This window comes from Anoplopoma fimbria, chromosome 13, assembly GCF_027596085.1.
Source record: "Anoplopoma fimbria isolate UVic2021 breed Golden Eagle Sablefish chromosome 13, Afim_UVic_2022, whole genome shotgun sequence".
Lineage (NCBI taxonomy): Eukaryota > Metazoa > Chordata > Actinopteri > Perciformes > Anoplopomatidae > Anoplopoma > Anoplopoma fimbria.
Window position 1 is genome coordinate 22165721 of NC_072461.1, and position 17591 is coordinate 22183311.

At 41.1% G+C, this 17591-nt stretch overlaps 1 protein-coding gene across 2 annotated transcripts; it reads right to left on the bottom strand.

Annotated features, from left to right (window-relative positions):
* Positions 1-216: 216 nt before the first annotated feature.
* On the bottom strand, positions 217-16735 carry scarb2a (scavenger receptor class B, member 2a). Of its 2 annotated transcripts, XM_054610882.1 has the most exons (14): positions 16673-16735; positions 15648-16279; positions 11059-11216; positions 10712-10859; positions 10164-10358; positions 9347-9438; positions 8336-8455; positions 7704-7882; positions 6409-6527; positions 5858-5931; positions 5684-5735; positions 5434-5586; positions 4416-4463; positions 217-4092 (listed from the first exon to the last, which is right to left on the bottom strand). In XM_054610882.1, exons 2-14 carry the CDS (start codon positions 15768-15770, stop codon positions 3961-3963), a joined length of 1593 nt encoding a protein of 530 aa, XP_054466857.1. In that variant the 5' UTR covers positions 15771-16279; positions 16673-16735; the 3' UTR covers positions 217-3960. The 2 variants fall into 2 exon arrangements, with proteins under 2 accessions (XP_054466857.1, XP_054466858.1); XM_054610883.1 differs by lacking the exon at positions 4416-4463.
* Positions 16736-17591: the final 856 nt, after the last annotated feature.

Genomic DNA, 17591 nt, shown 5'->3' on the forward strand with positions numbered 1-17591 from the left:
TCAAAGTTAAATATTTCAATACTATAAATTCAGTAGTACTTACTGAACACAATGCATTCAATAGAGATTTAACTCCACAATAAGTTATGAGTTTTTATAGTTTTGTAATTGACTCCTACACACATTCATCAGAATCCTCTGAATTAGCAGTTAAAGTACCACAAACCAAATAGTATTTCTCTCTGACAGTAAATCAAAAGACAGCAAACGACCGTGTAAAATTCGCACTTTAGTGCAACCTTTATTTTTTTGCAAATACACTATAAATGTTTACAAAAGCACTGTAGAAACATTTGTGCAGTGTAAATTATCAAAACTAAAAATGGATATTACTTATTATTCATTTTGCACCTCACATGACAAGGATTGTCATTTTCAGCAGCAAAACAAATTAGTATATCTGAAGAGGAAAGGTCTGTTAGTGACTTCAGAACATTGAAATGGGGAGATGCGGTTGTTAAACCAAAGAGCAATTTAAGGGAAATAATAATAAAGGATGGTATGGCACTAGTGCTCATCCCTGTAGGAGGGCTTCATTCATCTAGATAGGTTTACACAGCATCAACGCGTTACTTTACTCAGTCTTCAAGATAATCAGCCTTCCAGTAAAAATCACTCCAGTTTGAGAGAAATGTTGCATCGGCGCCACAAACACAAATTTACTCACACGAGTTCTCCAACACCCAAATCTTAAACCATTCATGAACACTCTTACAGACATTTTACAGGTCCCTGGCATACTGGTCCATCTTTTTACACTATTTTTGTATTTTCAGTGTGGAAAAAAATGAAATGATCAATAATGAAATACTTAATAGAACCACAAAAACATAAATCAAGCTACAGAAAAAAGAAATACTTCTATACAACTAACAAAAATCCAAAGGAAAAAAACAAAAATGTACATAAATATTGTGTGGCCCCTTACAGAACAATTTATTTTATACAACTCTGTATTGCTTTGTCTTACATAATACTGAGATCTGCTCGCAAAGAGCATTGATTACTTTTGTTTGCTCTTTCACTGTGTGACAAAAAAAGCAATACCCATCAAACCAACTTGTGAAATTTCTTCCTTTTTTTTTTTCTTGCCTTAATATAAAAAGGCACATATACACATGGTAACGCTCACACAACAGTGCTGCAAATACTTCACATAAGTGGTGGCACAATTTAAAAAAAAAAAAAAAAAAAAGAAATCAGGTGGGAGGTGGTTTTTGTGGCACAACTGTTATCAGAGAGGAGAGTAAACACGGTGCTGGGGCAGATCTATTAGGTTATCTTTGGTCAAGCAGGGACGAGCCAATCGGCTCGAAGGATTGGACCCAAAGGTCGGTGTTGTAGAAGTCAGACAGTCGATGGCTCAGGTGTGTGTTTGAACAGACTGTGCGAGCAGCACATACACACACACACACACACCCCAGACACGACTCTCTGGATTAAGGTCTCTAAGGTTCAAGTTTTTCAAAAGGTGAATAACGACGGACTGTGAGTTTACACAAGGCGGTGGTTGCCTGCATGTAGGTGGAATAAAAAGGCCTTAAGTGAATTGATTTGACCTTTAAAGGAATACTTTCGACCTCTCCCCCACAGTGTTATAAATCCCAGCATCAGACTTCTGACACCGATCTTAGAAGAAACGGCTCGCCCTTTTTTGGGCACCTCCAGCGAACTGTTAAGTTAACTACTCCTATAATGAACTCCAACAATACATGTGATATGGTCACGATCTGTTAATAAGAGGAATGAGTGTGTTAAGTGAGATACATTTACAAATAAAAGTGTTGCTAGTGATAACTGTAACTGCTAATTCCAATAAATGGCAGCAAGCTTTGGGCTTTGTATCTTGTGCTCAGGTGTCAAAGTGGGTTGGCAACACAGGAAGCCTTGAAGAAAAAAAAAGGCTCTGCACCTCAACCTGCAACAGAATATGAGCATTTATGTACACGTATGTACAAATACAAGTCCATAGGTTATGGCATTTTTTTAGCAGCAATAACAAATACAAAAGTATATCAAAAGAAGACACTCCATGTGCTGATAAGCAAGTAACAGAGGCATTGATGTGTGTTCATTTACATCAACATCCTTCATAACCAATACTAAAACCATTGAAATGTATTGAACATATGGACCACCTGCATTGAAATAAACGGGACAAAAAAAAAAAGACAACAATGAAAATACACAGGGCACAACTTCCAGGCAAAAGTGCAGGGAATTTTTCCACGTTGACAGTATTATGGCCTTAAATTCACTTCCCGTAAGCGACTAGCGCTGGGTTTGACGTGACGAGACAAGTGTAGTGACAAAAAAAAAAAAAAAAAAGGACAACACATGAAACATAAGACAAACAGTGATTCAAGTGCTGTGTGCTGCGTTTTGCCTGAATGCCTACAGCTCCTTGGCAAACTGAATGACTGCACAGCGGCGAGTGGTCCACGGGGCTCCCTCTAAAACCCTCAATGATTCCACTTTTTTTTAAATCTTCTTTTTTTTTAATATTCACGGCACTTTGACAGTGTCTTTGACAAATCAGCTGTAAATATATATAATAGTAGGACAAAAGGAACCTGGTAGTCTTGTGTGAGGACTGGTTTTATCAATCCAAATTGTGCTTTCTCTTATAATCAACAGTGTAGACGTGCAGGAGCGGTCGACACCAGAGCAAAGTTAGTGTCTTTCAGCACACCTAGAAGGACTGCTTGCTGGATTTGGTCAGAGGTATCTCAACATTTCCCCTTTTACATATGTACAATAACGACAGAAGAGATTTCCAGCTTATTTGAACAATGTATGAACATAAAGAACACGCTGAACCATTATAAGGCAGAAAGAAGGTTCAAGTCTCCCTTGTAAGTTCTGTGGGTGTTTTTTTTTTTTTTTAATGTGTGATGAAGCCTAAAGCTACTGGTGGCAAACCTAATTATTTCCCAGCTAACTAGTCATCACCTTCACTAATGATGACCGAATATAGTTTTAACTCGTGTTCTGGAGAAATTGAAGGGGGGGGGGATCGAAATCACAAGTGATCCAGGTGTCACTACACTTTGCCTGCATCAACAAAAATAGATAAAACAGGACACTAAGTGTTGGATAAAGGTGTACACACACGTTCACTAACTGGAAGTGCTCTGTGTGTGTGTGTGTGTTTGTGTTGGGTTCACTAATTCACCTTAGGAAAAATAAAAGGCATAAAACGCTATAAATAGTTTGGCTCAGTGTTTTTTCCTCTGCTATTTTCTCTTTTTTTTTTATACAAAAAGGATATGCCAAGTTCTGTTATTATTAGCACAACCATGTTATCCTCTGAGCAAAGCAGCTCAGCATTTTGTCCTAAGGATTCAGTGTAAGGGTTTTTTTGTTTTTTTTTCAAATCTGTTGGCTCTGAAGTTTTCTCCACTGATGGAGGGGAAAGGAGCAGGAATACATCGGTAACAACACCCACTGTTGTTAAGGTGAATACTAAATCACTCTTCGAGCAGAATCGAGTCTGCTTGGAGGATCATGCATCCGTTTGCGTCCGCGACACCTATGCTACTTGTTCCCTCACAATAATTATGGAAAAAAAAGGCTTGTCCTGGCCGAGCCCACCCAGAGTCTCTTCACTTTTAAGGCCGACCAGGAACGGAAACGAGGAATGAGAGTGCAGGAGTTTGTTGTGTTGCAGTACGGCCGGCAGTGAGGGCCATGCTCAGCAGGTAGAGTAGCGGAGGACAGACAGTCATAAGAGGGCTCAGCGAAAGGAGCAATGTCTTTATGAACTAAACATTTACTGGGGTTTGTGTCCCGCCCCTTTTTTCATATCCTCCCTAACATAACCCCACCCCCCACCCCCAACCCAAATTGGTAAAAAATGAGCCCGCTTTGTATGCAAACCCCCACACATGGTAATGTAACACCCCGTGCTGCTCCCTCGGCCCCCTTCCTGAGCTCCACACTTGGGGAGGGGATCCTCGATCAACACTTCTGCGCCTCCACTGGAGACATGGCAATGTAGGAGCCGTTCCTCATTGGCTGGGTGGCCGGCGTTTCTGACGGCTCGTCGGGTTTGTCGCTGACCTGAGTGTAGGCCGTGTCGTCTTTCACCGTCTGAACGGGACGACAGAAAGCGTTAGTGAAAAACCATCGAAGTGGCAAGACGCCCAAATATTCTTTCATAATCAACACTGACATTAAGACGTGGATAAATGTTTTGAGTGAAATGTTCACAGTAAACCACATTTATCTAAATATTCACATCAACCACCACCACAAAAAAGATTAACTTCAAAAATAAAAGAAATTACACTGAGGCGAGAACTCAAAAAGTCAATATCATGTCCCATGAAGTTAATTAAAAATGATAATAATCAGAGATGATGGATAACAAATGAAAAAGGAGAATAGCAAACGAGGCAAAAATTAAGACTTACAGTAAAAGAATGAAAAGCTTCTGTAAAATCAATACGTTTTACTTCATTCTAAAACAGAAAAAGGAAAAAAGGGGGGGGTTACAGAAAATTAAAATTAGAACATTGTTAATACAACACTTTACATTGCAATTATGCATGTTTTCAACATCCTCTCAATGCTAAGCTAAGGGTCTAAACTGCAATGCATGCTAAATAAATAGTTTTCCTTTCTTAACAAGATTTTGATGAGGAGATTGATAGCGCTCATGTCTGCATGCTAATTATGAAGCTATACCCGTTAGGTAAGCTAACTTTAGAGACTGGAAGAAGCTAGCCCGGCTCTGTTCAAAGGTAACAAAATGCACCTCAGCACTTTGACTGAACACGCCTGAACAAGTTATGTTTTGTCGTACAGTAACCAAAGTTTATATCGACAAATTTCAGGTTAAAGCCAGGCTAAGTGGATATTATCCAAAATATCAAACTATTCCCAAATTGTTGGTTACTCTTTGGACAGTGAATGACCTTAACTACAGTAATCTGAGGGCGGTGACGGTCAGGGTTCAAATAAACAGTCATACACTACCAGAGATAAGAACGGTGAACATGTGCTTCACATTATTCTGATTCAATGCACTCTGCTACGCAATAGTGCTAAGCTAGCTCATAGCTATACTGTTTAGACAGGAACTGAGATCCTGAATACAAAGACGCATCGACTGTCAGAAAACTTTCAGCAGGGAAAAAAATAAGCTCCATTTGATCCAGAAACATGAAAAAACTGATCAGGCTGGTTTTGCTTTGCAGAATACATGCAGTGTGTTAGATAACATGCATGAAGCTTGGTAAGGAAAACGTGTTAACCATGCAAAATACCATTCAAAAAAACGCAGCGTTTACTGTGACATATTCCCAATATTACTAGACTCATTTACAATGTGAGCTAATGTCAGTGGCTAGCACACACACCAGGGTATCTGTTTGGATTAATATCTACAGTTCCGTCCACAGCAACACACACGGGGGGGAAAGTCCCTACCTTCTTCTGGCGGTTTCGGCAGAACAAGACGACGAGCACCAGCAGCAGGATGATGCCCATGCCCACGATGAGCAAAGGGAAGTTTGACACAAGAGTCACAATCAGGAGCAATGTCCTCATCTGGGATGCAGAGTCATCGTCCACAGTTGCCGTCTAGATTCGAAAGAGAGATGATTATGGATTTGTGATCCACTTACAGGATTACGAGAACGGGGTTTGGTTCACAGATTGCACTGAATGAAATCCTCACCTCATTGACGAACATGATGGGGAAAATGGTCTCGTTGATGTACTTGGTTTTACTGAAAGAGCAGAAGAGACATAGGGAGGTCAGGGAGGACATCTGGCTCAACATGTGGCCGAAATGTGGACATGAGTGTGGCAACAGTGAAATGGGTCAGAGTTTGACAAAGTTTTTACTTACGGGAAACCTTGGACTCTTTTCAGGATGATATTGAGCTGAGCTCTCTTGCAGGCACGAATGGGAACCCCTGTGGTCTAAAACAAAGCGATAAAAAGACGTTTCAGAACAGCCAAAGGAACTTTTTCTTTCCTCGAATCCTCACATATTAAAAGAAAACTGCCCAACCTTTACAATGTGGCCGGATAATTTAATTTAAACCATAGATTTTAAGAAAGACCATTCATTTTTACTGAATATTGAAGATAACAGGGGTGGATTGGGTCCCCCTCAGTTTATTTTGTTGTTATTACTCTTATAACTGTACTGTTTTATATGTACTGATCAAATGTCCAGCAGATAACTGAAGGACAAACCCTTTGGTTTTATAATGGTTAAACTGATTAACAACTGATTCATGTTATCTGCATATAAACCAAAGCGGATACACAAGCAGAGCTATTACTATAAATCAAAACAAGTTGTATAATTCAGATAAAGGTAGTCATTAATCAACGGTGCAAGGTTCAACACAGATGGCTCTGACCTGTTGGGATATTAAACATTGGTCGTACCGGTTGCAGGTCGAGGTATGTCTCGTGTTCTTCCTTGTTGGGGTTGAGCCCGTCGACGGCGTTGATGTACTTTGGGTCGGCTTGATAAAAGTGGGGGAAAGACACCACGATGGGAGCACCTTAAAGGAAACAAGTGAGACAAACATGAGTCAATTGGTGTTCGGAATCCTGAGATTACTCATAACAACAAAACTGTTTAAGAAATGTGAGATAAAGGTGCACCAGATAGTAAGAGCATGTGTGTGTCCCTAAATAATGATTAGCTGGCGGTAGAAACAGGAGTCATCCTGCAGCACTTAACACACTGTTTTTGCGGCTCATTTATTCACTTAACTGCTCAATTGTTCTTTCTTTAAAGTTACATTCCCAAACACAATAGGTCTAAATGCTGTCTCAAAGCTTTCTCCACACTGCATGACATACAAATGCAGGGGGAGATATGCTGAAACCTTTATTAATTCATTATTTTGTGGCCTAAAAGTAGCCAAATTTAAACAAATTGAAATTAGAAAATACTGGATTCAGCCTTAAGGATGCTGCTGCTTAAAACAGATCTTTTTCTTTTTTTTTAACCAAGAAGCTGGTGTTAAAACTAACACCTTTTTTATTTTGTACTAAACTGAAACAGCTAATGTTTTGCACAAGAATAAAAGCAGGAATTTGAAAAGTGTTACACATATGTACAAGCGTGATAGCTCGTGTAGAAAAGACCCAGACACTATCCGATTCTTTAACCACACGGGCAGTTTCAGTATGACATCAATTTGCATATGACATGACAACAGGGCCCGGTTGTGATTGGCTCTCACAGACGCATCACACAAATCCCCCCAATCAGCTGCTTTGCCTCATATGAATCAGAAGAGCTGATGCGGTCAGCCTATCAGGTTTTAGCACATACATTAATACATGAATTCAGTGTTTTCACCCACTAGGACTGTATACGTTAGAACAAAACGATAAAATAAACTTCCTGTTAATTACAGTAGCAAATCTGCAGTGATAATACTCTGTCTGTCCTCATGTGTCAAGCCTTATCAGAGCAATCACACTCCACTCAATGACCACCATAAAATACTTCAATGGGCCTCTGCACACAGACAGCACAGTTAATCATTGAACCGTGTACTGAGTAGAAATCTGGTTCAAACAGTGGGAATGTCAGATACCAGGCGGGGGACGTGGCCCCGGACTGAAATGACATTTTTTGGGGGTAGAAATAGGAGGGGGGGGGGACTTGGTAACTAGGTCAGACTCTCCGGCAACTGAGGGGGAGAAACGGGGCAGTCCATTACCTTCTCGACAAACGCTGACTTTAAGCACCCCGGTGCCGAGACAGTCTCCGGCAGGCACACAGAAGCCCGCGTTGGTGGGGTTTTCTTTGGGGTTCATGAGTACGTCGTTAGGGGGGGCGAAGCGGTACGCCTGGATGCCTTTCACCTCCACGTCTTTCACATAGGCTAGATGGATAGACCTAAGAAGAGAAAAAACAAACAAAAAATAAATAAATAAAACAGCTCAGTGACTACTTTAGGTTATCATAAAATAAAAGCTACAAACTAAGTCGTGTAAAGAAGTCCAAATTAAAAGCCATGAAGAAGAAGGAAACAGCAGTTATGGTTCTTTAATCTTCTAGGCAGTTAGGACGATAAAATGAATGAGTCATGTACAAGATGACCACTTCCTGTACAATCATTCCTTAAAGCCTCCAAAGTGTGTCAACCTGCTCTTGACATTCCCACGCGTGTTTTGAGTTAATCAACAGCCTTATCAAAGGTCGTAATAACTACAAGTCAGGTCCTTATCAGCTGGTTTGTAAGCATATTCTGACTCAGCTACGGCAATTTCCAGGGCGTTCTGGTCCTCGCTCGGCCGAGACACTTTGACTGTAAACAAATGTATGACCACATAAGCGGCATGTGCATACCTGCAGAGATCCGCAGCAAAGATGTACAGCAGCTCGTTCCTGTTTATCAGAGGGTGGAAGACCGCGCCGTCCGTACCGTTGATCATGTTGCTCTGATTTGAAGACCACCACGACATCTCCCTATTGATTGAAAGGGAAATTGGTGACATTAGTAAATGTACTTGCTTGCAGGTACACCAAATTACTGTCCTTAATTACAATTTTGAGGAACTTCTACTTGCCTACGTTCATTTTATGCCATTTATATACTTCCAAATCAACCCACAATTCAGAGAAAATTTTACATAATCAAATTATAAAACACACTGTATCATTAAAGATTAAACCAGGTAAACAGTGTCTGCAAGTTGGGACCCCACAAAATAGTTGCCGATTCATTTTCTGTCAATAGATTTATCACTCTAAACAGTTACAAAGAGTGAATTCTCTTTTACCCAACTGCTTGAGGCTGAAAGTGGTAAAAATGTATCCAATATTTCACTAAAAAAAAAGATTTCTTCCAAAATCCAAACAATTAGGACAATATGTGCAGCAGAGCTTGTTTTTTCTTCTTTTACACCAACTGAATCATCTCAAGACATTTCAGATTCTCCTTTTGACCCTTTAGAATAACATTCACATAGGCCCCTTTTCTGCAGAATGAGTACTTTTACATGTTGCTGCTAATACTTCTGTATTTTTTCTAGAATGACACTTTTACTTGCAGTATTTCTAACACTGTTTGATAGGATCTGAATACCTCTCCACACCTGAAATCTACCGACACATGCTGACCACATTCAAAGTACAAAGTATTGCAAACTTTCATTTTGCAATACTGCTCTACCTAAAGCCAGGGGGGCAAAGGCTTTCTCCTTTAGACTCTCAGGTTGTGTAACTACGTAAGTGAATATCATGAGTGGGAGGAAGTGGAAGCCATGCGCTGACAAGAGGGAGCATTTGAAAAAAAAAAAAAAAATAATAATAATAATAATAAATATATATATATCTCAGCCTGACATGAGTTTTTACCTCATGCCGTTCCACGTGTCGATCTTGCCATAATCCAAGTAGTTCTCCTCGCCGGTGTGGAACACAAACTCTCCTTCATGGGTGCCATTTTTCTGCAGAAAACAAGACGCGGTTCAGAGAAAGCTGCCGTGACGGACAAATGTTCAGTATACAGCTGAGAGTCGGAAACAGTGTTTGTGTCTGTTGACAAAGGACGTTGGGAATTGCGAAAGAAATACTGCTTGTATTTGTTACCCTAAGTGTATTATCACCGGACACAGTAAGGTATTAGTAACCAATGGAAGAACACATAAACAAAACAGATATTTAAGTGAATTTATCTGAAAATGATTGTCTACAATAATCGATTAACTACTTTTTTTTTTTTCTACTTCTACTTTCTACTGTTTGATGTTTTCAAATTGCTTGTTTTGTCTGAACAACAGTCCAAACCCCAGAGATATTCAGTTTTATGTCATATATGCCAAATAAAAGCATCCAACTCTCACACTCAAGATGAAGGAAGCTGTGAATCTTTGCTTGATAAAAGTCATTAAATAGTTTTATTTTCCGCTGATCAAGTGATCCATAAAGCGACCGATAACTCTATGTAAAAAAAATAATAAAGAAAATGCTGTGCTCAGGATCACAAGGCTTAACAGGAAGTACAAGCATCTTCCATCAGCATGTGGCCAATCTCACTTCTCTTACGTGACGCTGCCACAGGCTTGTCTGTGGTTTTAGTAACCCCTAACAACCAAGATGCAACACCCTTTCTTAAGGTTTTTGAACTACAATAACATCAAGTAAAAGTGAGTTGGAAGTGAGTAAACCTTACCTTCCACATCAGCCCAAAATATTCGTCCACGTCGGGCTTCATAGCGTGGACCTTTGTGAGAAGAGGGTCTTTGAAGCCCCACAGAACCTCGTGGACCGTGCGGGTCAGGAACACCTCGACGCCCAGGGTGTTCACGTACATGGAAACGAGAGTTCGCAGGAAGAAGGAGTAAGAGTTCAGCTCGCTCATGATCGCCTAAGGACACACAAAAAAAAAAAAAAAAAGTCAGGGAAAGGAAAGGTTTGCTCGATTTGTTTGCAGTACTTGATGTCTTTCTTGTGGAAAAATCTCATGGTAAATGCTGCATTTAAGTTCACAAGGCTCGTTTGTCTTTGCCTGACATGACTTGAGTTTGTGTGTTCAACATATCAAAGTGTCACAATAAAACTAAGAGGACAATGGCTTCGGAATGTGTTATGGAATAACACGTGAAAACAAAAAGCACACGTGCCAATCAAATGACTTAAACTCAAATCTAAAGGGACACGATTACTGGCTGCTGTGTGTCATAATGACACACATTATCCTGTCCAGACACAGCGTCTTACCACAAACGGGATGTTCACAGTCCTGACAACGTCGACCTCGGGGTTACCGACTGACTTCTCCGGCACAAACACGAAGGTTTTGGGGTTCAGGGCGTAAAGCTTGGTGCCGTTCTCCAGGAAAGTTACGTTCTCCCGCGGCCTGTATTCCCTAATGTGGAAAGGTCTGTTAGTCCAGATGTCTTTTGTTTTGATTTCACACAGCAGTAACAACAATGATCGCAGAGGAACCAGATGTAAGATTTCTTTCCTTAAACAGGGCTTTTAGGAACACGGGTGGGGAGTGAGTGTCCATCTCTATACATTATATTACACATATTTACAGTTACAGATCTTTATATCAAACCTACCTGTAAGTGTATGGTCCGATCTGTTTGACAGCTGCCTTCCCGCCTGCCAAGAACACCTCTGGATTGGTCACATTGAAGAAGTAATACTCCATATAAACAGGTGGAGGTGGATTCTTCCATGATTCAAACATTTGGCTCTTCTCAGTCAAAGTAATTTCCTATAAACACAAAAAAGAAAAGAAAAAAGGAACATATTCAGATTGAGAAACAGCAAAGAAAGTGTTGGGGTACTGAGTTGGGAGAGCATAAATACTCAAATTTTACACATGTTTTAAATCACATTTGGGCACTTTCAAAGCTCTTCACTGTTCTGAATGAGTGCCATCTGAGAGCACATATGGCGCTTTTCTGCAAGGAGCTGATGCCTGGCCAAAAAAACACCAAAACCCAAAGGGGAGGCAGAGAAAAGTCCTTGATAGCTGCAAAAAAAAAATAAGTCAGGACAGGCAGTTTTTTTTTGCAAATACTGCGCCCAGATTCTTACGTCAGCAAGCCTGGGCAAGAATCGGACTGTTAGTTACTAGTCAGCCCACACAACACAGCAGCATGTTGCAATAACAAAACCAAAAAAATATCAAACTACCCGCTGGATGTTAGGGGAGTTCTTGTGTTCAGACAACGCAGGACGAAGAAACCACAGAAGTAGGAGATGGTTTCACTCCTACTAGAGAAAAAACTATCTCGAAAGTATAAGTCAGTAGTAAGTAACCTTGTATGACATAAACCTGGCTGCCACATGTCTGAACATGAGCACCAGAAACCGTTAACTGCATCATTTAGCTGTATGAGAAAAACAGACCACTTTCAGTGCAGCAGCAGCAGCAGCAGCTTCTATGTTGACTGAAGGTGTTTGTATTTTTAAACTTGGGAAAAGGATAAATGACCCTTTTCCTGTCCTGTCTTTTTAATGGCAAGTTCCTGAAAAACCTTCCCTGTCCGGAGAACAGCGAGGCGCACTCCCCCAGCAGCTTTACATTGTCCTCTGCAAACAGTTGCCGTTTAGAGAATATAGTTTTTAAAAAGGTGTGGCCTTCCTGCTCGGGTTTCAACTTCCGACCTTCAAACGTGTTTTGCTCTATAGAATTGTTTGCATAATCTCCCCTTTTCCTACTACTTGAGGGGGTTCAACCAAAATATCTACTTTGATAGTCTGAGGAGAAAAAGCAGCATTCAAACACACTGCAGCTGAGAAAAGAAAAAGGCAAATTAGGCTTATTTGCTTATGAACTATACCCCTTACTCTTACACCATTTTGACATATTAAAAAGAATATTTGAGTGGTTTGGTACTGCCTTTTATGATTATTTCCACTATCAACAAATTTAGTATGTAAAATGTCCAAAACACTGAAATGTGTTAGTAAAACTAACCGGCCAAACCTCAAAGATATGAAACAGAAAAGCAGCAAATCCTCACATTGAAGAGAACAATGATTGAATTAACTGACTAATAGCAGCTGTAAAAGGGTTGTGCTACGTTCAGTATTATTATGAGCCTGTAGTTTTGTTTTTTTCCACATGTAAGAATTACAGATGTTGCATTGCACAATCCCAGATTTTACCCGGAAAAAAACATCCCAGTTTTGTAAAAGCACTACATTTCCATTCAGGTTGCGGTCACTGCTGCGTCACTTCTTCCAAAAATATGGAACTTGAGGTATTTAAGCAGAGAGATTCTCCTGAGTCATCAGGATCATTTAGTCTGTGTCTTAATTAAGAGCTGAAGTGAAACCAGATAATGCAACAGAAGCGAATGACCGTCACAATCTACAGGACTTATGTATAACAATATGCCGAGGCCGCAAAATGCATATATTTTGTTCCCTTTTCCAAAACAAAATGCAAACTGTCACTTTTGAAACGGACGTCCGCCTCGTCTGTTTTTTCCCCCTGCAGCATTACGTGTGACTGCAGCCTGCTTTGTTCAAGGTGTGTTTGCCCACCTTGAACAAAGGTCTTTCCAAAGGCCTTCATTACAGTTATGTGAACATCATTTATCTCTCAGGAAAAAAAAGAAGAAAAAAAAACCTTGATCTATGACAAACAGAAAAACAAGTGAGGGACAAAAGTGGAGGGGGTTTGTCTGCGCAATCAAAATACTGTGTTATTCATCAGCTGATGGAAACGCTGGATGAGGGAGTCCATCTAAACAAAGTGAACCGGCTCTTAGCCAAACAACTCCAGGCACAGCTTACGTGTGGTGAGACTAGATCAGGCTTTTAAGAATAAACACGTCATTCAAAATGTGAAATCCTTCTCATAAGTAACCTCCCAGCGTTTTTTACAGGTATGACCTTGTTCTTGAACTTCTTTAAAGCTCAATCTGTCATATTACCTTGAAAAAGTCTCCTCTTCCTAACAGGGCGGAGTGGGAGTGGCATGAGTGGGAGTTCTTCTTGTCTAGTTTCCTTGTCTAAGCTGAACTGATTGGGGATAGGCCGAGGCTGGAACCACAACAAGGTTGCTCGCAGGCAGAAATCAGGCGCCCGAGGCCAAGAAGTCTTTCAAATTCCTCGCTTGGTTTTTTCACGCTGCCTCCCTACATACACACATACACACACACACACAGCTCAGACACACAGAGTCTGTATCCCGGAGGCAGCTTGTCCCAAACAGCTCGGCTACATCATTATTACAGAGAGCCACATTCAGACGTCAGATTAGGTAGATTTTTTTGGAGTCAGTTCAGTTTGTCCGGGGCCACCGACTAATTCAATGGGAAAGACTGTGGCTAAAGAGGATTAGCTACTCTGTCGTTTCATGTAATCGCCAGCCGAGTCAGAGTTATGAACTTCGACTAACTCTTTTTAATTTGGGTCCCCTGGGTGGCTGCCGTGGTTCAGAATGACACACAAATGAGACCCCCGACCTAAATTTAACCGCAGGAGGTGTGGCGGGGAAGCTGTTTGTGAATCCTGGACTTGGACAAATAGTGAGTTAAGCTTTTTCTGAAGAGCTTTTTTCTTAGTAAGTAGGAAGGTGGGGGGGGGGGACATAAGACGAAGCAAAGACATCTCAGAGTGCAGATTATGGAGTAACACTGAGCATTTTGTGCAGGGACTTCATGCAAGTAAGAGGAATGTGAGGTATTTTAAAGGGAAGAGAACACCAGTGGGGTCTGAAGGGTGGGTCGGGGTGTCAGCTGCCAACAACCCCCCTCCCTCATATCACCCCACCACCCCATGAACTAAGGCACCAGTCCACAGATATGTAGACATGTGCAAGTCCACCAGTCGCACTGCAATTCTAGGTAGATTTAAATCCAGCTCTAGTAAAAAAAAAAAAAAAAACGTTACTCCAAAATATCAACATGATTGTTAATCAATACAAAAAGTCAACTATCTCACCAATAACGAACCCTGTGTGTTTGTTCGCTGACTAACGGAATATGTGTAAAGACGGAGAATGATCTGATCAATCTTTGACTGATATGTGAAGCAGTGAAGAATCAAAATAGACCAGTATTGGTATTTGATTTGAAGAATATCAGGGAGGTTTTTGTACATACAGATTTGAAAGCAGCACACTGAATTCTCATTTATTTCAGTGAGGAAATTGAAGGACATTTAATGCAGATTTGTCTGGTTTTGTACAAGTGGGACAGAACGCTGGATGCCTGCCTCTCCTCCTTTTCTCTACATCATATACAACTTTTACAGATCCAAACCTAGAAGTCAGGGACTCCCTTCCCCCAATCCTTCAGACCAGCACCCCCGCCCCCTACCCACCATGTCCCCGCTGGCAGAGATTCTACTACTACTACTACTACTACTACTACTACCGACGGTAACCCTGCTCAGAATAGTCAAGCATCCTGCATTCAGTAAATCAAGCCTGTATCAACACAAACGCTTCACCGGGTCATGCGCAAAGCACTATGCAGGTTATCTAAACGGTACAGTGTCAGCCAGCAGAAAAAGAACATATGGTGCATTTTCTTCATTTCTCCAGACTCCCTTTAAATCAATAAAAAGCTAATTGAATCCCGTGATGTGTTGTCAGATTACATGACAGCTGAAGATCCGTATAGGAAGTGATTGGAGATTTAAAACACCATAAAATAGGGGTAAGGTCAGCATAAACTCACCTCTGAGAGTGAAACAATCACCATTCCCCCTGTGTGGGAGTTATAGGGGATTTCTGCCTGAAGCAAAGCATGTGTGTTTGTTGTTTTGTTTTTTTAAAAAAAGGTCAGTGCTGATTCAACACCATGCCTCAATGCAATATTCAACCGAAACCCCCTAACTTGCACATCCATGCAAAGGGACTTACACGCTGCAGAAGACTGGGATCATGCGGATCCATGAAGGGGGGGGAAGGCTTTGGGTTCATGAGCTGCAGAATGCTGCAAAAATACGATTTTTTTTGTTGTTGTTTTTTATCATGTAAACAGTAAAAAAAAATAATAATAATAGAAAATGTATACACAGGATGATGTTGTGACCCTGCATGTAGCCTAGAGTGAAATGCTGAATGCGCATGATGACCACTGCAGATGACACGCTTCAACATGTAAGCCCCTGAAGTGTGACAGATGGAAGGGGGAAAGCATTGATAATCATTACATTTCCTTTTTGCTCTTCAACTCACCTTTTTTAACCGGCTGTGGATCATTGTTTGGAAGACTTGAGCCACGACCAGGGCGATCCCCACGATCAGGAGGTGAGCGCACACGATACCGGTGGCGTAAATGGCACAGGATCTCCGCGTCATGGTGCCGGGGCGGATGAGCTGGTTCCTCTCGGGGGAAGATTTTTTACAAGAAATAAACTTCACTGAAGTCGATGATAACTTTCTCTCCCCCCCCCTCCTCCTCCTCCCCTCCAAAGGAAAAAAATATATATATACAAAAAAAATGTAGCGATGCTTGTGAGAGCTCGGATCCGGCGTCTCCTGAGCAGCAGCTGGGTGCGTTTCTGAACTTCTCTCTCCACCGTGGAGAGTGGTCTTCTGCAGGGGGGTGGGGGGAAGTACAAAAAAAAATATATATATATTCAAAATCTATTGGCACTTTTCATCCAAAAAAATCTAGATTAACACTTCCTAAAAGAAAAGAAGGGGAAGGGACTGGGTGCTGCTCGGAGGCGGTGGTGGTGGTGGTGAAATGAAGCAGCGGCTCTCAGCACATCCTAGAAGAAGGGCTGCTCCTCCTCCTCCTCTTCCTCCTCCTCCTCCTCCTCCCCTTCCTCTACGCGTTGATGAGCTCGGTGAGGCTGCATGGGCTGTGGGTGTGTGCAAAAAAACAAAAAACGCAAAGAAAAAGGGCAGTGATGGTACTTTTCTTTACCATTTAAAAACAACAACAACACCACCATCATAAATCCTCATTTATTGTCATTGCCATTCAACTTATTTGGCTTTAAATGACTTTAAATGCACTGATGATTCAAATGAGTCATGCATTGTAATTTACTTGCAGGTTTGAGCATGCAAAAGGGGTTTTTATGAATGAATCATCTGCAGCTTTACGCACACATGCCCGCTAGTGGTTTCTGTTTTGTGCACATGTGGAGGGGATGATTATGGGAAATGACACATTAGAATTGATACTTAAACCATTGTGCACCACTCCAAAGAAAAAAAAAAGAAAAGTGAAGCTTGAGGAGACCCGTTACCTTTTATAAGGACGCCTCCACCTCGCCTCATCTCGTCCTCTATATATAAGCTTTTACGCAGACGCGTGCCATTATGATCCAAGCGACCAACCACGGTTCTCTTTGTCCGATCAGCTCAAGCCTCCATTGGCTGCTGCCCTCCCGGACCACCGTCTGAGGCACGCCGATTGGCCCGACGCCGGCGAGTACGAGCCTGAGTTTCATCGACTGATTTCGAGGCGGAGCTAGAATAAAAGGGGAAAACCGACCAAGTGATGCTCTGCGCCGACAGAGCTGCAGAGAAAGAGTGAACCACCCGGGATGCTGAGGAGAAAAGAAAAAAAAAAAAAAAAAAAAAAACACAGAAGAGAAGAGAAAAAATGTGGATGACAAAAAAGGCTGCATTATGGTCATCATTATGAGAAACTAGCAGTAAATATTGAGAAACATAAATTACATTACATTATAGTCATTTAGCAGATGCTTTTATCCAAAGCGACTTATAGCGAATAAGTGTATTCAACATAGGTATTCAAGAGAACTACTACATTACATTACATTACATTACATTACATTACAGTCATTTAGCAGACGCTTTTATCCAAAGCGACTTACAATAAGTGTATTCAACATAGGTATTCAAGAGAACTACTAGTCACCAGAAGTCATAAGTGCATCTCCTTTCTTAAACAAGCATCTAAGAGCATAAACCAGAGCAAAAGTACAGAAACAAACTAATACGAATTCAATAAGTGCAGCGAACTGATACGAATACAGTGAGTGCTACGAGGAAGGCTCAGGGTAGTACTTCATGAAGAGGTGAGTTTTCAGCCTTCTAGTCCCCAGAAGTCATAAGTGCATCTCCTTTCTTAAACAAGCATCTAAAAGCATAAACCAGAGCAAAAGTACACTGCAGAAGCAAACTAATACGAATACAATA

Coding starts and splice junctions, on each gene's coding strand:
- scarb2a (XM_054610882.1), bottom strand. CDS start 15,770: ATGACGCGGAGATCCTGTGCCATTTACGCCACCGGTATCGTGTGCGCT. Junction 11,217..15,647: donor TCCACAGCCGGTTAAAAAAG/GTGAGTTGAAGA, acceptor TTGTGTTTATAG/GAAATTACTTTGACTGAGAA. Junction 5,932..6,408: donor CATACCTCGACCTGCAACCG/GTACGACCAATG, acceptor GCTTTGTTTTAG/ACCACAGGGGTTCCCATTCG.